The sequence below is a fragment of the Lissotriton helveticus genome, chromosome 8, assembly GCF_964261635.1.
Source record: "Lissotriton helveticus chromosome 8, aLisHel1.1, whole genome shotgun sequence".
NCBI lineage: Eukaryota > Metazoa > Chordata > Amphibia > Caudata > Salamandridae > Lissotriton > Lissotriton helveticus.
In genome coordinates, this window is record NC_136069.1 from 753495240 (window position 1) to 753514817 (window position 19578).

The 19578-nt window shown below is 49.8% G+C and overlaps 1 protein-coding gene across 6 annotated transcripts in view; it reads right to left on the reverse strand.

Moving 5' to 3' along the window:
* The window catches only part of SHROOM2 (shroom family member 2), a 904672-nt gene that overhangs the window by 72629 nt on the left and 812465 nt on the right, over window positions 1–19578 (reverse strand). For all 6 annotated transcript variants that reach the window (XM_078657588.1, XM_078657592.1, XM_078657589.1 and 3 more), the window contains one exon: window positions 8842–9031. In XM_078657588.1, coding sequence (XP_078513714.1) covers window positions 8842–9031 — 190 coding nt within the window. The remainder of the gene's footprint in view (window positions 1–8841; window positions 9032–19578) is intronic.

The following is a 19578-nucleotide window of genomic DNA, read 5'->3' on the forward strand; positions in this document are numbered from 1 at the left end:
GTAACTTGAAGCCTTCCCAACTTCTCTTTAAACACAGTCTGGAGGGATGGAGTCAAGTTGTACTTTGGCTTCTTATGCTTCTTCTTCAATTTTGACTTTGACTTACTAGATGACTTTGACCACGAAGAAGACCAGTTGCAGGAATGACCACGAGAACAGGAACAGATCTACGCCCCCGGCTTAGAGTAAAAGTGGGACTTGCTGCAGGCCTGCGCGCATGTCAACGTAACAAAGCAGAGTAAGTACTCTTTCTTTCAAAGTTTCATAATGCCACAATCACTATACATTTGAAAAAGAATAAAGACAAAGTGAACAATCTTGTGTGCTGTGTTCTTCTTCTACTGCTGATTGATTGCCCAGCCAACACATGTTTCGTCTGGGGAGGTATCCCAAGACTTCTTCAGGACTATGATGCAATGCCAGGAGGTATTTAAACCCTTTGAGCCGGTTGCAAATCCGTCCCGGCTTTTCAGCAGGAGTTTGATGTGATTCGCCAGTGTATAGGGTTCTGGATACGGGACCCCCCCAGTGGACGCAAGAATGCACTTCACTCAAGACCGGTTATACTTCCGTCCCGGCTGAGAGCTACGAGTTCAAGGAGTGTGGAGAAGTCCAGAGTGAGGATCCTCTGTTACTGCCCCTGGGGGCAATTCTGAAACAAGCGAGTACGCTGTCTGAGTCGCAACCACAACAAATGGGACCGGTCGTTTCAGAATTGCCCCCAGGGACAGTAACAGAGGGTCCCCCCTCCTCATAGCTCTCAGCCGGAACAGAAGTATAACCGGTCTTGAGTGAAGCATATTCTTGGCTCCACCGCGGGGTCCGGTATCCAGGACCCTATACACTGGCGGATCACATCAAACTCCTGCTTAAAAGCTGGGACAGATTTGCAACCGGCTCAGAGGATTTTGATACCTCCTGGCATTGCATCATAGCCCTGAAGAAGTCTTGAGGTACCTCCCCAGATGAAACACGTGTTGCTGGGCAATCAACCAGCAGATAAAGAAGAACACAACACACAAGATTGTTCACTTTGTCTTTATTATTTTTCAAATGTATAGTGATTGTGACATTATGAAACTTTGAAAGAAGGAGTACTTACTCTGCTTTGTTATGTTGACATGTGCGCAGGCCTGCAGCAATTCAGCGAGACCTTGGTCCAGATTTCAGGGGGTTCAGGGTGTTTCTCCTTCCGGTCAGCACCGTCTCACACACCTAAACTCCTATTAAAACACGTATACCCGTTGCAAGCGCCCGCCACAAACCACATTTGATCAAAACCCTGCCCTTTGCTTAAAAGTGGAACTTGTTTGAGGTCCATGACTTCTTTACGGTGAAAAAGGGTGGCACTTATATGCAGCTCTATGCCATCACTTCTGGGGCAGAATGAGGTCAATGCAGAGCCTCACAGCACCACCTAGTGTGCACTGGACATTGATGTGCAAACGCCTGGATCCAGTCTGGTGCTTGGGGAATATTCTAAATATCAGGAATCTGCAGTTAGATGTATTTAAGTGTCAGCTTGAATTTTTTCACCTACTAGGATACTTTTCATGCTTATACCAAAAAAACCTTGGCAACATAGTCAAAATTACATGTAGCCCTCATCTCATTGTCCTGGTATATTTACAAAGATGAACACATTTGTCATGTATTCTATGAATAATAATTGGCCTAGTGTCAAAAAAATACTCTTTCTGGCCTGTTTATTCTTAATATTTTAGGCGTATTACGTTCCTTAACCATGAAGTGAAAATTGCACTCCTAAGTCCTTATTCACTAAGTCATTTGTGCAAGTAAATTTTACTTACATGTTAAAATTGCTTGTTTTACAAGTAAGAATCCTGTTTTGGTAACCACAAAATCACAAGGAGTACTTTACAGTGATTTACACATGCTTAATATCACCATGCGACAACGTACCCTATGGTAGGCTCAGGTGTCATCGGGCGGGGAGGCCCTAACTGGCATGTGCTCTAGGTCTCGGTCTGGGTCTACCTGAGATTAGACATTCTCCTCTACAGACCACCAGGACCCCGCGCAAAATTCAGTGAAGACATCACGGACTTCATCACTCCACACGCGCTCCCCTCCAAAGATTACATCCTTCTGGGAGACCTCAACTTCCACCTTGAAAAGCACAACGACCGCAACACCACCACCCTCCTGGACAACCTCGCCAACCTCGGACTTAAACAACTGGTCACTTCCCCCACCCACATCGCAGGTCACACACTTGACCCCATCTTCACCTCCAGCAATCATGTCTCCTTCAGCCACACTACGGATCTCCTCTGGACTGACCACAGCTGCGTTCACTTCACCTACAACAAGCCGAAACCCACCAACCACCTCCAACCAACTCTGCAAAGAAACTGGAACAAAATCACCATCGACCAGATCTCCTCATCGCTCCTTCTAAACACCCCAGCCCACTCTTCTAACCCAGACCAAGCCGCCGCCAACCTCACCCTATGGCTATCCAACACCGCCGACATCCTAGCACCACTGAAAAAACGTCAAAGCAAACCTGGCAACAAGAAGGCCTCATGGTTCAACGAGGATCTTAAGAAGTCCAAGAAACTCTGCCGCTCCCTTGAGAAGGCCTGGAAAAAAGACCCAACCACTAGCACCAAGGACGCCTTCAAAAACGCCACCCGCACACACCACCAACTAATCCGAAAGGCCAAGAAAACAGCATTCAAGGATCGACTAGACAACAACGCCCACAACAGCAAGGAACTTTTCAACATCGTCAAGGAATTGACCAACCCCTCGGCCAACTCCAACGACATCACCCCCTCTCAAACACTCTGCGACTCCCTGGCTTTATTCTTCCACAACAAAATTGCAGACATCCACAACAGCTTCGACAACCAACCCGGAGATCAACCCACCCAACCATATGCTGAACATTCTCCCCCCTTGAACACCCTTAACGACTGGAACCCAATCTCCACTGAGGACACCATCCGCCTGATGAACTCCATCCACTCAGGATCCCCCACAGACCCATGTCCTCACCACATCTTCAACAAAGCAGACTCCGTCATAGCACCGCACCTCCGAGACGTCATCAACTGCTCCTTCAACTCCGCCACCTTCCCGGAAAGCTGGAAACACGCTGAACTCACCGCCCTTCTGAAAAAACCCACAGCGGACCCCACCGAACTCAAAAATTACCGCCCCATATCGCTCCTTCCTTTCCCGGCCAAAGTCATCGAGAAAGCTGTCAACAACCAACTCGCCGCTTTCCTCGAAGCCAACAAATCCCTCGACTCCTCACAATCTGGCTTCCGAGCAAAACACAGCACTGAGACCGCCCTCATCGCAGCAACAGACGACATTCGAACTCTACTGGACAATGGAGACACAGTCGCCCTCATCCTCCTCGACCTCTCTGCAGCCTTCGACACAGTCTGCCACAGCACCCTTTTACAACGCCTCAGAAACATCGGAATACAAGGAAAAGCACTTGAATGGATCACCTCGTTTCTCACAAGGAAGAACCCAGAAAGTCCGCCTTCCACCATTCAAGTCCGAGGCCACTGAAGTCATCTGTGGCGTACCACAAGGATCCTCACTCAGTCCCACCCTCTTCAACGTATACATGAGCCCCCTTGCGACCATCGCTCGCCAACACAATCTCAACATCATCTCCTACGCGGATGACACTCAACTGATCCTTTCTCTCACCAATGACCCCAGCACCGCCAAAACCAACCTTCACGAAGGAATGAAAGAAGTTGCCGAATGGATGAAACACAGCCGTCTGAAACTGAACTCAGATAAAACAGAAGTCCTCATCTTAGGTACATCCCCCTCTGCATGGGACGACTCTTGGTGGCCGGAAGCCCTCGGAAAAGCACCCATCCCGACAGACCACGCACGGAACCTAGGCGTTATCCTGGATTCTTCACTCTCAATGAACAGACAAGTCAGCGCCGTATCCTCATCCTGCTTCAACATTCTTCGCATGCTCAAAAAAACATTTCGCTGGATCCCCACCGAAACAAGAAAAACAGTCACCCATGCTCTGGTCACGAGCCGACTGGACTACGGAAACACCCTCTACGCAGGTACTACCGCAAAAATCCAGAAGAAACTCCAACGAATCCAAAACGCCTCAGCCAGGATCATATTAGACATCCCGCGTAACGAACACATCTCTGGCCACCTGAAAGACCTCCACTGGCTACCCGTCAATAAGAGGATCACTTTCCGACTGCTAACCCACGCACACAAATCACTCTACGACATCGGACCAGAATGCCTCAACTCACGTCTGTCCTTCTACACCCCCCCCCCCGCCAACTACGTTCTTCCAACAAAGCCCTCGCCACTGTACCCCGCATCAACAAGACCACCATGGGAGGAAGATCCTTCTCATACATGGCAGCTAAAACATGGAACTCACTCCCCACTTACCTTCGCCTTACCCAGAACCACCTAGCATTCAGAAAGCAACTTAAAACGTGGATATTTGACAAGTAATCCTCCTCCCCTCCCTAAGCGCCTTGAGACCCTCTGGGTATGTAGTGCGCTATATAAATTATTTGACTTGACTTGACTTGACATAGTCCTCCAAGGGATCTTCAGTTACCTTCAGAGACCCTAGGATAGACTGGGGAAAAGTAATCTGCCACAGAATAAGGCTAGAACTGCTGGCTCCAGAGAAAGACTCCATAGACCCTTGAGAAGAAGGCATAGGGGGTGAAGGTGTTTGCAGTGGAGGGGGTGGAGGTGAGGTGATGAAGGTGGAGGAGGAGGAATCTTGTCTTTCGATCTCTTGGATGGCTAGATGGGCACAGGAGGCCTGGTGGCAGGCCTTCCTCAAAGGCAAGCCTTCGTCTCTTGGGTAGAGTTTTCTCTGCAGACGAGAGGTTTCCTGAGCATGGTTGGATGATGATTCTCCTCTGCTGTTCGTCCATCTCCTGCTGTAGTCTTTCAAGGATTGGACATTCCTCAGTGTTGTCAGTGGAGGGCTTCAAGCGGACAATGGTTTTGGCACCAACAGCAGCTGCTTTGGAGCTGGTGATGGCTTCAGCTTCGCTGGTGGAGCCGACTTTAATGGTTCACACTGACCAAGGTCCTTTGGGTGTGGCCAGTTGAGGATTGAGGCATAGGGGATGGTCTTTTCTCAGCTCCAATGCCTTGGCTCCAATCACCAGCACTTGGGAGGTGGGGGTGGCTGTGGCATCAGCATGGGCTTGACGTCCGACTCTAAAAAAAAGTGGTGTGCAGCTCCAGTGTGTTGCCGTTTTGGAGGGGTTTGGGGCATCGACAGTACTCGGCATGGTCTTCAAGCGTGGACCAGGTTCGACCAAGGTGGTTGAAGCATCCTCACGCACTACAACTTCCTCCAAGATCTCCTCCTTGTCTGACTACAAGATGTTGAGGCCAATGAATACAGGGACTGAGCTGGCGTGCTGTAAATTGGGGAGACTCACTGAATGCTTTCTCCTCTTCTTGAGCACAGAGGTGATCAACTACACCGAAAATGTCTGGCGTTTCTGAAGAGAATTACGTCATCCTGCTGTGGACCCACTATCGATTTAGGCGTAGGTGTAGAGTTTTCTGGCTGAGGAATGCCAAGCAACAGTTGCAACTGCTCTCATTACACTCTGGCGAGATACAAAGATAACAGAGGGTGTGGAGATTAGACCCGGAAAATTTAGAGTGACCCAGGGGCATCTCTTGAAAGACGTCCGTTTTATTACCTCAGGTAAATGTTTATTCTTCGAAGGGTAGGCTGGAGCATGCAGTGGACCATAGGACCGTGAGGGCTAAGGGGTCCGTTCGGTCAAGGAATATGGGCTGAAGGAATGGAATCAACAGTGATAGCAGAGAGCGCGTGGAAGAAGTCTTCTTGCGACCGGTGGAAGGCAACAGAATACAAAGCCACGATGGGAACTGACAAACTCATTAAGACCGGAAGAATGCAAAATCACGTCCGAACCCGATGGCGGGAAAAAAAACTATCGTATAGATTCGATGCCCACGCACATCCAAGAGCAGAGGAGTTGCCGAGACTTTGTGACTCGAAATGAAAAACTTCTTCAAAGATAAGCAAGTTGCAATCGTCTGATCCCAAGACAAGATTACAGGAGTTTGCAGAGCATGTGTATCTGCAGATACACATGCTACGAACAGTAAGATTCTTGCGTGGTTTTTAAATCAAGCATTTTACCTCCTACAGGGACATGGATATCTTTACTGCTACAATGAGAGAAAGCAGTAAAGGGGCCTGACAGAGAACATTGAGAGTGGAGTCGGCGAAACTAGAGAGAAAGGTTCAATTAAGAAGCTCGAGGAAGGCACAGAATGGGAAAAAGACTCATTTGCTTTGTGTTTGCATGGTTACACTTTTTAGCATTTTAGTTGGCTTAGCTTTACTACTCTGCAATTCAGGTTGCTTTGAAAATCTGTAAGCATATCTCTCAATGTAGAGGTCTCTGATGCCTGTCACACCTTGAATTCGTTGGCTATTGAGATTAAATAAAGCAAAGAAAGGGGCATTCATAAGAATCTACCCATGCTACCAAACCTGTATGCTTCTGAAACCGTCAGTAGTGCAGTGGCTTTCATTTCAGAATCCTTATTTCATATATATATATATTTTAACTTCCACCTTGTTTTTTAGTTGCAAATGATGTGTCCTTTGACTCATGAGTAAAAGAATACTGAAACTGTTAATCAAATAGCTGGGGTTCAAGAATATTCTTCCAATCCTCACAAACCCCAGAAGGACTCAAACTGTTACAGTACACTTACACCAAACAGAAAGGTTTCAGTACACCTTTGGTGAAAGGACTTATTTCACAAACATATACTTGTTCATAATAATGTTATTTTTTGGTTTCTGTTGGAAACCATTAGAGTGCACCACCGATCGAAATCCAGTTATTCACTGCTATTACATAATATCAGAACATTGGAATATGGAGCATTCCATTGCAGACAATGGAGTGCTCTGTGCTTCTACGGGCTGGTAAAGGCCCTCAGAGCAACATTCCAATGTTGTTTAAACAAAGGCCTCTTGGAGCCCGATGGGATTTCAATCTCCTCGGGCTCTGAGAGGCCTTTGTTTAATTTGTTAAAACATTCTGCCCTCTAGTGGCAGAATGTTCTAATAGCCTTATAGCCCTTCGTAGCTGGGCTATACCGGCTATTTAAGGCCAGTTCCAGCGTTAAAGGCTCGAGACGAAGGCTTTTAAAGTGGGCTATAGTATAATGCTTCTCACTGTTGTGACGTCACTAGAGAGAGAACAGACGTTCCCACAGTTTGAATGCATCGCTAGTGTCTGTAGACAAATGAACATGGTGGCGGAAAGGTGGCTGGTGGCCTCCAATCACCATTTTCCCTATCATCGCAGGTCTACACAGACCTGTGTTGGGCAGGGAAGGCCCAGAAGGTGGTGGCAATAGGTGGGACGTGCCTAGGTTTTTTTTCTATGTATATGGGAACAGGTGGTGGGTTAACTGTAAATGATGGTGGCAGTGGGTTGCAGGAAGTCAGGATTTTTTTCCCTCAATTTGGGCAAGAGGGAACGTAAATGTACAGGGTGGTGGGGTGGCTGGGGCCAAGATGTTTTAATCTTGGGGAGGGAGGTCCATATTAAGTATGGAAAGTTCCCCTGTTACTCCTCTGCCCCTGTGTAGATGTTGAAAGCTGGGGTAAATATTTGGGGGTTGAGTTGGGGTAATACAAAACATAAAATTAAAGGTAGTAAAAAGTAAATAACAGATGTTTTTCACCTCCCATTTCTGAGAGACATCATAGATAAATTGAGTTTTGCTCTAATTATCTATTTGTTGTCACTTGGAATCCTTTGATGAAAAACATTCCTCTTACTCACTGTTACCCATCTACAATTATACATGTTATACAATGCTCATACACATTCACTATCTTAAACAGGCTTTTATGCACGGCAATTACAATGTACCAGTGAGAAACAACGCTTGTTTCCTACTGCTCTGACATAACTATGTTCAAAGCTGGATCTGGAGCCAATCTCTTCATTACATGTTTATTTGTATGTTCAAAATGCTCACTACAGTAGACAGGCTAGAAACCCATAAGAACATAAAACTGTATGCGGGTAGCTTCACTCTCTATGCTAGTTTCACGTCCCTCTGAACTCTGTGTAAAAAGGCACCCCCCTCCCCGTATTTATTTATTTAGAAAGTTTTATATAGCGCGAACCAGACTCTTGCGAGTATCAGAGCGCTTTACAATACAAGAATAAATTCCAAGGGTACCAAACTACAGAGTGGAAAGTCATTACGTTATTTGTGAAATTAAGAGATGAAGAATAAAGTACTAATTACTTTTTTGAAGATATAAACATCACTTAAAATTAAATACATCCATCTTTGTAGAGGTATTCAGGTAAAGCAGTGACTAAAAAGACACACAAATAGAATTCAGCTCATGAACTACTAACATTTAGTACTACACGATTCCCCAAATGGTAAAGGCAAGCATTACAATAATTAGAATACACAAATAGCAGTCTAACACTGGAAAATCCAGAGATACGCTGATTATTCACTCGTATTTTAACCATTACTGGGCCTGAAAAAATTCATTACAGTTACATTACAGGTAGGTTTAAAGCAAAGTAATAACTGAAGGCAAAGCTTGAAGTATCCATTTTATTTTATAATGCTGATACAGGATGTTGGAAGAGACCATACCAAACGGCAGCATTCGAGAGCGTGAGCATCTCGTACCCTGTCCGCATTGAGCGGGCCTGTGAGAATCGAAGTCAGCGCGACACTTGAGTTACCCATTTATAATTCTACAAGATGACACTCTACAGCAGGACCGCTCACCTTCTTTTCGGCGAGGTTGTGGTCCAGCTCTTCCTCTGAGTCCTCTTGTGGCTGCTGCTGTTGGTCATGAAGTTGCTGTTGTTGCATGTCCTTCATTTTGATGAGGAGCTCCGCCTTGGGGGCGGAGGTGCTGTAGTAGGCGGAGCTGGTCGTCAGAGAGATGGCTGAAGGCATGCACTGCTCGTCCTTCCTGGGAAAACGAAAATTCATGAATGTATGTATATTCTGTACACCACAACCGGGTAAATTAGACTTCAAATAACCTACGTTTTGCTCTTTGTTGGGCGTGATATTTTTGAAGAAAGAAAAACAGATGTTCTAAACTGGTAAGGTCCACAAGCAAAAAAAAAGTGAAAACCTTAGCTGGGTCGGCTACCAGCAGAAGCACACAACGAAAGATACCTACCAATTTCAAATACGAATGATATATTTTCAGTCTGTTTAAGTTTAAGTAAATCATGCTTACGTCAAATCGGTTTTCCGATTGCTAATTGTGGGAAGTTAAGACTCAGGAAAGCTTGCTAAGATTAAAATTACCCCAGCGCCAACATTTCTGCTTTATAACTACTTGTGAGAACCAGAGGAGCCGCATGCATGCAGTCCCTGATGCAAAAGGAGGCATGGCTACAGCTGTTTCTGGGCCCAGAGGGTCGGCTTGCCACAGCTTCGTTCAGATTACAGAGCATGAACTAATCTGTCAGCAATGGCGTGCTCTCTCTTGCTAATGTACTTCCGCAGACTCAGAAGAACAAAAAGTTCATGGCAGTTTTCGGACCTCTTCCACACCTTTAGATCCTACTATTGATGTAAATTGTAAATCAGCAATAGAAAAAATATTCAAACCAACACAAAAATGAAGTAGGACACATCCGATTCAGAGTAAATCAGTACGGGGATCAAAGAACTAGAAATGTATTTAAAAGATGTTGATTTCACAATCCAAAATAGGCGAATGACCCAGCCTACACCTCTCCACCTATTGCGAACTTCAATCTCCACCCCTTAAACTGTGCTTTTGTATATCATGAAACACTGCAATGTTAGAGGGAGCCTCCATTTCTAGGTCGTGCCTGTTCCAGTGCATGCGCTTGCCTGGTGAGACATTTAGTGAGGGCTCAAAAAATGCTACCATGGCCAGCCTAGAGCTACAGTGCATGTGCGCGGGCGCGCACTTTGGAGCCGAGGCGCCAAATGGCAAACCTCGCCATACTCATTAAGCGCCCAAGATCACTTTCGCCCGCGATCACTTTAGCAGCGCCCCTTTGATGTTCTTGTGCAAAGAACATCAAACATCAAAGAACATGTTGTTGTGTTAATGCTTTGCTGCGCCCGTTTTACTTACAATGCGCTTTCTCTTTCCACAAACTCGATGTTTGTGTTCCTTAATTTTGAGATGCTTTTAGTATTACTGTCACACACACAACCACAACCACACACACAACCACACACACAACCACAACCACACGCACAACCTCTCACAACCACATACAACCACAGACACAAACAACCACACACAACCACACACACCTAAACACCCATACACACAACCACACACACACAACCACAAACACACAACCACACACAACCGCACACGACCACACACACAATCGAACCCAACCACACACACACAACCACAAGCACATACACAAGCACACACACAACCACACACACAACTACACACACATACAGAACCACCCACAACCACACACACACACAACCACACACACACAGACAACCACACACAACAACCACACACAACGACACACAACAACCACACACACCTAACCACACCCATACACACAACCACACACACATACAACCTCACACAACCACACACACAACCACCCACACACAACCACAAACACAACACACACAACCACACCACATCCACACAACCACAAACAAACACAACACACACACACACACAACCACAACTTCAACCACACGACCACACACACCCCTTAAACAGTGTTTTTGTATATCATGAAACACTGCAATGTTAGAGGGAGCCGCCATTTTTAGGTTGCGCCTGACCCAGCGCATTCGCTGAACTGGTGAGACATTTAGTGAGGGCTCAAAAAATGCTACCATGGCCAGCCTAGAGCTACAGTGCATGTGCAAACCTCGTCATACTCATTAAGTGCCCGAGATCACTTTTGCCCGCGATCACTTTAGCAGCGCCCCTTTGATGTTCTTGATCAAAGAACATCAAACATCAAATAACATGTTGTTGTGTTAATGCTTTGCTGCGCCCGTTTGACTTACAATGTGCTTTCTCTTTCCACAAACTCGATGTTTGTGTTCCTTTATTTTGAGATGCTTTTAGTATTACTGTCACACACACAACCACACACACAACCACACACATAACAACACGCACAACCTCTCACAACCACACACAACCACACATACAACCACACACACACAAACACAGCCACAGACACAAACAACCACACAATCACACACACAACCACACACACCTAAACACCCATACACACAACCACACACACAATCACACCCACACAAGCACAACCACATACGCAAGCACACACACAACCACATACACAACCACACTCAAACAACCACACACACACACATACAGAACCACACACACCCACAACCACACACACACACAACCACAAACACAACCACACACAACACCACACACACAACCACACCCAACCACACACACACACAACCACACACAACGACAACCACACACACACAAAACACCCAGAACCACCCACACATAAACACACAACCACACACACCTAACCACACCCATACACACAACCACACACACACACACAACCACCCACACACAACCACAAACACGCACAACCACACCACATACACACACAACCACAAACACAACACACACACACCCACACACAACCACACATACAACCACACCCAATCACACCCACAACCACCCACACAACTACCCACACACAAACACATCACACAACCACACCACATCCACACACACACAACCACAACACACACAGCCACACCACATCCACACACACAACCACAACCACACACACACACAACCACACATACAACCACACAAACCACACACACAGCCACACCCACACACAAACACACACGACCACAACCACACCCACAACCACACACAACCACACACACACACACAACCACACCCACACACAACCACACACACAACCTCAACTACACACACAACCACACATACAACCACACACACACAACCACACACAACCACAACCACCCCCACACAACCAAACCACATCCACAACCACACACACACAACCACCACACACACAGCCACACCACATCCACACACACAACCACACACAAACAACCACAACCACACACACAACCACACACACACAACCACACACAACCAGAACCACATACAACCACACACACAACCACACACGCAACCACAAACACAACCACACCTACACACACAACCACACCCACACAACCACACCCACCCACAACCACACCCACACAACCACATCCACAACCACACACATAACCACACACACCACAACCACACACATAACCACACACATAACCACACACACAACCACACACACAACCACACACACAACCACACACACACACAACCACACCCAACCACACACACTACCACAAGCACAAACAACCACACATACAACCACACATAAACACCCACACACAAAACCACACAAACAACCACACACACTACCACAAGCACACACAACCACACCCACACACACACAACACAATCAGAACCACATACAACCACACACACAACCACACACGCAACCACACCTACACACACAACCACAACCACACACACACACCCACAACCACACAAGTGGCTCAATGGTTAGAGTGGCAGACCCTGATGCAGAGGTCTAGCCCGGGACCAGGGTTCAATTCCCCGCATTGGCGGGTCTTGAGCTCAAAAATTCCACGGACCTGATAATTCTCGCCTCCGTGCCTATTCCAATCATGGAGTCCCACTCTGCAACTCTGGGCAATAGCTTGCTTAATCTCCACAACGGGCCCCACAATGCTAAGGATGCCTGGCCTCCACCTTGGGGGTGCCCAGGAGTGGACACCTCTCAGGGAAAGCCAGGATGGGTTCCACAGCGGTATTCGTACAAGCGCCTTGAGACCCTTGCGGGTGAGCAGTGCGCTATACAAGTATCAATTTACATTTACATTACATTTACAAACACATCCACAACCACACACATAACCACACACACCACAACCACACACATAACCACACACACAACCACACACAACCACACACACAACTACACACACAACCACACGCACAAAACCACACACACAACCACACACACACACAACCACACCCAACCACACACACTACCACACGCACAAAACCACACACACAACCACACACACACACAACCACACCCAACCACACACACTACCACAAGCACAAACCACACATACAACCACACAAAGACAAACACCCACACACAAAACCACACAAACAACCACACACACAACCACACACACTACCACAAGCACACACAACCACACGGTCAGTGCACACTTTCACCAGGCATAGACACCATCAGTCGTCAGTGCACGCTTTCACCGGGCACAAACACCACCAGCTGTCAGTGCATGCTTTCACATGGCACAAACACCACCAGCCGTCAGTGCACGCTTCTACCAGGCACACACCACTAGCCGTCAGTGCACGCTTTCACCAGGCACACACACCACCAGCCGTCAGTGCACCCTTCCACCAGGCACACACACCACCAGCCGGCAGTGCACACTTCCACCAGGCACACAGACCACCAGCCATCAGTGCACAATTTTTACAGGCACACACACCACCAGCCATCAGTGCACACATCAATTGTTAACGCATCCACAATTAACTATTGTAGCAATCGCAGTATGGCGCACTTTACTTTTAAACATGTTCATCTAAAGCGCTGCATGCCACCATTGCTACAAAATACATTTTACAAAAATGTGGCCTACAATTTATAGACTTTTGTTGCAATTGGTGTTGCAATATTTAGCAATGCCAATAGCTCAAACTCAATTAATGCGAGACTTATTGCATTGCAAATGCTTGTTCTGGTATGTCACTGGTGGATGCTAGAGATTCTCGGTACAGCGCTTAAGTATGCAAACTATCAAGGCACTATCCCGAAGCACAGGAAAAACAAGAAGCGCTGCAGATTCCCGGTCCTGGGGACAAATTTGGCACAGTGCCGAAAAGCCATTCACTGGATACCTTCCTGAGGACAATCAAAAAGGCCTGGGTAAGAGACCTGATAGAATGGGCCCTGGTGAAGGGTCTCATATGAGGACTGCTAGAAGAGACAACATAGCTGTGGAAGATCTAGCCACATAGGTGGATATGATTCAATTACCAGATTCACCAGATAACTGCCCTCTATAGACACCAGGGACCACACAATGCAAAATCTTGGTGAGAGAGTGTCACCAATACCATGAGTGTCACCACTAACTAGTAAATAAACAAGAACTTGCAGGTAATACGGGGGAACATGTCAGATAATCACCTAAAGAGAATAGAACCATTAAGAACATATTGTAGTGATTCATGTTAATAATGTAAGACATATCTAATCCTGCACTGAATTCTTCCAGTCCAGACTACTTATACGACAACAAGTTAGTCTAAATGTCTTGTCTGTACTGAGTCGTCTTTGGAATGAACAGTTTGTTGCATCTCCAAAAAAAGATAAATAAAAATAATAAAACTGAGTAAAAGAGTACTGGCAGCATTCCATATGGAAACGACTCACATTCATGAAATAATGGCAAATGGATTATATTCGGAATGATACAAGATTCTAAGGAAGTCCAATAAACATTCAGGCACTGTTTTGCTGAACATTTATCGAACCAGAGAAAAAAATGTGGAAATTGTATTTTCACGGTAAGGAAAACAATTCTGAGTAAATGATTAAAAGATGACCCTCTCCAGAAAACAGAAAACAAGTGTTGGACAGGCCACATGAAGGGCTCGCTCCCTCCCCGCAGGACAGGGCCCGGGCCGCCGTCAGCACCATTGCCCGGCCCAGCCGCCATCTTGGACACGGCACCACGCGGCCGCGCGGCCTCAGCCCGACCCCAACCCTGGGCCTGGCCAGGCCCCGACATCCCGGCACCACCCTCCACCCAGGAGGTGAACGGACCACTTGGCAGGTCAATGGGAGTAAGAAGTGTCGATGGCTCTCCCCCGCCAGGTGCCGAGCACCCCCAGCCTCCTCGGGCGCTGGCTCCACCCCCCTGCTGGGTGTCTGGACTCCCTCATCCCAGACCTCCCGACCTCCAAGAGCGAGGGTCCGGACATCAAAGGGCGCCAGACCTATAACTGAGGCCGCCCCAGGACAGGAAGGCAGTTGTATTCTGGAGTCGAGAGACACCGCGACAAACTCATCCTTGACGGACTGCTGGCGCTGCCACAGCCCTGCCTTGTGAACTATTGTCCTGCCTGCTGGCGCTGCCGCGGCCCTCTGCAACCTTCATCCTCGTGGGACCTGCTGGTGCTGCCGCGGCCCTCTGCAACCTTCATCCTCGTGGGACCTGCTGGCGCTGCCGCGGCCCTCTGCAACCTTCATCCTCGTGGGACCTGCTGGCGCTGCCCGTTGTAACCTTCATCCTCGTGGGACCTGCTGGCGCTGCCGCGGCCCGTTGCAACCTGCATTCTCGTGGGACCTGCTGGCGCTGCCGCGGCCCGTTGTAACCTTCATCCTCGTTGGGACCTGCTGGCGCTGCCGCGGCCCGTTGCCACCTACGACCTCTTCGGGACCTGCCGGCGCTGCCGCGGTCTGACCCATCCGAACACCGAGCTCGAGGATTGTGAGCTATCACCGTTACACCTCAGTACCCGTGGGTACCAAGACTGTCCCGCTACCCCCTTCCCTTACTAGAGACTAGAATTGAGAGGATCATCGTGTCCTGATCGCCTTGTATCGTACCACTCTACTACCAGAAGTGCCTATAAAAGGTGTTACCCTGATCTTTGTGTGGTGTCCATCTGTGGGGGGGAAGTTACCTGTCTGTGCGATCACTGTGCTCGGCCGACCCTCCAGGTCCCCGTCTAACATTGGTGGCTAGCGGCGCGATCCGAACCAACGCGTACCGTACAGACAGTAACTCACCCTACGACTAAAACCACAATGACGACCAAAGAGAGCGGATCGGCGGAGAAGTTCCAGATGGAAAAGCTGGAAGAATACAACCACGAGAGCTCAAACAATTTTGCATGGACTTAGGCATTGCTACCACCGGGCTAAGCACAAAAAGAAGACTTCAAAAACGCCCTAGAGGCCTGGACAGAGACAAATACCGCAACCCCCCGGGACCCCGCAGCCCCGGAAGTCAACACCACCCGGACGGAAGAACGGAGAACAGGCCCTTCCCGTGAAGAGATCCAAGAGCGGGAAAAAAATAGATTACATGAGTTAGACTTGGCACGACTCAGACTAGACGGAGAATTGAAACTGGCGGAACAAAAAATAAACTTAGAACACTTACGGCTCAGAGAAGAGCGAGAGGAAAAACAGAGACAGAGAGACCTCGAAGAAAAAAGACTGGCATACGAGCACGAGTGCAAACTAGCGGAGATAGAAATACGCAAACTGAACAAAAACCTAGGGGTGCCCGAGCAACCGCACTCCCCGGGTCCTACCGAGCAGAAGGTCCACATCCCCAAGGATGTGGTCCGAGAATATCACCGGAACGACGACATACAGCAGTGGTTCAAGGCCTATGAGATTGCCATGACCGCCCACCGGGTCGCTCGAAGTGACTGGGGAGCCGGTCTATGGGGGAGATTCGTCAACGAGGGTCGTGATGCCCTGCTGCAGCTTCCGGACCATCAAATGACGTCCTATGACCACATGAAGGCCGCCCTCCTCAGTCGATATGGGCTTACACCCGAAATGTATCGCCAGAGGTTCCGCAACTGCACCCGGATCCCAGGTACGACGTGGTTGGAATACGTGAACTATTTCAGCCGAGCCTTCGAGGGGTGGATCAAGGGTAACAACGTAACCACTTACGAACAACTCTTCAATCTCATTGTGTGGGAGCACCTCTCCAACAACTGCTTCGTCGAGCTCAGGCAGCACCTCCTCGACAGTAAATTGACTGAACCCCGGCAGCTCGCCACCGAGGCTGACCGGTGGGAGAGCACCCGAGTGGCCCGGAGTGGGCCGAATGAGCAGAACAGAACCAACCAAGGTCATCATCGTCCCCGAGGAGGAGGAGGAGGAGGCCAGGGCCGGGGCCGAGACGGAGACGCCGACCCCGGCCCCAGCAGGCCGGGGAAACCCCCCGATGCGCCCGGGGTTCCGAGCTAACGTGACGTGTCATCGATGCCAGCGAGTCGGCCACTATGCCAGTGACCCGACCTGCCCGAAGAACCAGGTCCCCGGGCCCCGCCAGATGGCGGCCGCCGCCCTGGGAGAAGAACAAGTCTCCGAAGACACGGAGACCTATGAGTCGGAGCAGTTCGAGTGGGAACCCGCCGCCATGACCCTGGCATGCCTGGGAGGAAGAGACATGGTCCCGCGGACTCCCCTGCCCGCCAACACTCGGAAGTACAGCCAATGGGTGAGCATCAATGGGCGCAAGGCCGAGGCCCTGCGTGACACCGGGGCCAGTGTGACGGCCGTCCGTTGTCACCTGGTGACCCCAGAACAAATCCTACCAAACGTACTTTGCCCCGTCCGATTGGCAGATAACTCGGAGAGCCTGTGTCGGATGGCCTGCGTCCCCTTCGAATGGGGAGGAGTGTCCGGCATGCTGAAAGTAACTGTCCGCGACGATGCCCCCGTGGACTGCCTCCTGGGGAACGATCTCGAGAGCTCCCCGTGGGCCGCTGTGGAAAGAAGAGAGCATCTGGGGATGTTGGGTCTCCCGGACTGGGCGTGCGTAACCACCCGGTCCATGGCCACCCGCACCATCCCTAGACCAGAAGAACCAGAATGGGCAGCACCTCCGCCCTCGATCACTCCAGAAGAAGACTTCCTCCAGACCGACCACCCGGACCCCACCACAGAGGGGTCCACACAGCCCCCCGAGCTTCCCGACCTGGCTCAGTGGCGTCAAGAAGGGGGGCCCACCCAGGAACAATTCCGGCAGGAGCAAAAGACCTGCCCCTCCCTCGAGGGATTGCGACAGCAAGCGCTCGCCCAGAGCCAAGGAGACACCACCGGGGCCCACTGGGTTTATTGGGACAATGATCTCTTGTACAGCGAGCAGAAAATCGCAGAACTGGGGGCCGGACGAGTGCTGGTGGTGCCCCTCCACTTCAGAGACTTCCTGTTGAACCTAGCCCATGATGTCCCCCTGGCCGGGCACCTGGGCCAAGACAAGACCTACCACCGCCTGGTGACTCACTTTTTTTGGCCCAAAATGAGAAATGACGTCTCCAACCATTGCCGGTCCTGCCCGACCTGCCAGGCCAGCGGGAAGAGCGGCCGCAAACTCAAGGCACCCCTACAACCATTCCCCGTGGTGACCACCCCGTTCGAAAAGGTGGGAATAGACATTGTGGGGCCCCTGGACCCCCGAACAGCACAGGGGCATCGCTTCATCCTGGTCCTGGTGGACCACGCCACCCGCTATCCTGAGGCGGTCCCCCTTCGTACTATAACAGCCCCAGTAGTGGGTCGAGCCTTGATAGGGATCTTCTCTCGAGTGAGCTTCCCCCGGGAAGTGGTCAGCGACAGGGGTACGAACTTTATTTCAAAGTATATGAAATCCCTCTGGCAGCAGTGCGGAGTCACTTACCGCTTCACCACCCCCTATCACCCTCAGGGGAACGGACTGGTCGAGCGGTTCAACCGCACCCTCAAGGGAATGATCATGGGGCTGGAAGAACCCCTACGCCGCCAGTGGGACGTGCTACTACCGTGCCTCCTCTTCGCCTACCGAGAAGTCCCCCAGAAGTCCCTCGGCTTCAGCCCCTTCGAACTCCTGTACGGACACCCCATTCGCGGGCCTCTCAGCCTAGTGAAGGAGGAATGGGAAATGGCCCCCCTAAAGACCCCTCCGGACGTCTACAAATACCTCCTGACCCTCCGAAATCAGACCCGGAAATTCAGGGAGATCGCTAAAGCCAATCTGGAGGCCAGTCAAGAGGACATGAAGAAGTGGTACGACCAACATGCCTCCTCCATCGAGTTTGAACCGGGTCAGCAGGTATGGGTGATGTCCCCCATCGAACCGTGTGCCTTGCAAGACAAATGGACGGGGCCCTTCAAGGTGATCGAGCGCAGGAGTCCCGTCACCTATCTCATCGACCTGGAGTCCCCCCGGAACCCCCTCCGGGTCCTCCACGCCAACAGGCTCAAACCCCACTTCATGCGCTCAGAGCTCAGCCTGCTGATGGCGACCGACAGTGGCACAGAAGGAGACTCCGAGCCCCTCCCTGACCTACTGAGGACTCGGGAAAGAGATGGCTCGGTGGACGGGGTCCGACTCTCCGAGGCCCTGACCCCAGAGCAGCGTCAAGATTGCCGGGCCCTCCTGCTGCCGTTCGCAAACCTGTTCTCCCTCGCACCCGGAGTCACCTCCTGGTGCCTGCACGACGTGGACACGGGGGACAGTCCTCCTGTCCGACACCGGGCGTACCGAGTACCGGATCGGGTACGTACATGCATCCAAGAAGAAGTCTCCAAGATGCTCGCCCTCGGGGTCATCGAGCCTTCGGACAGTCCCTGGGCC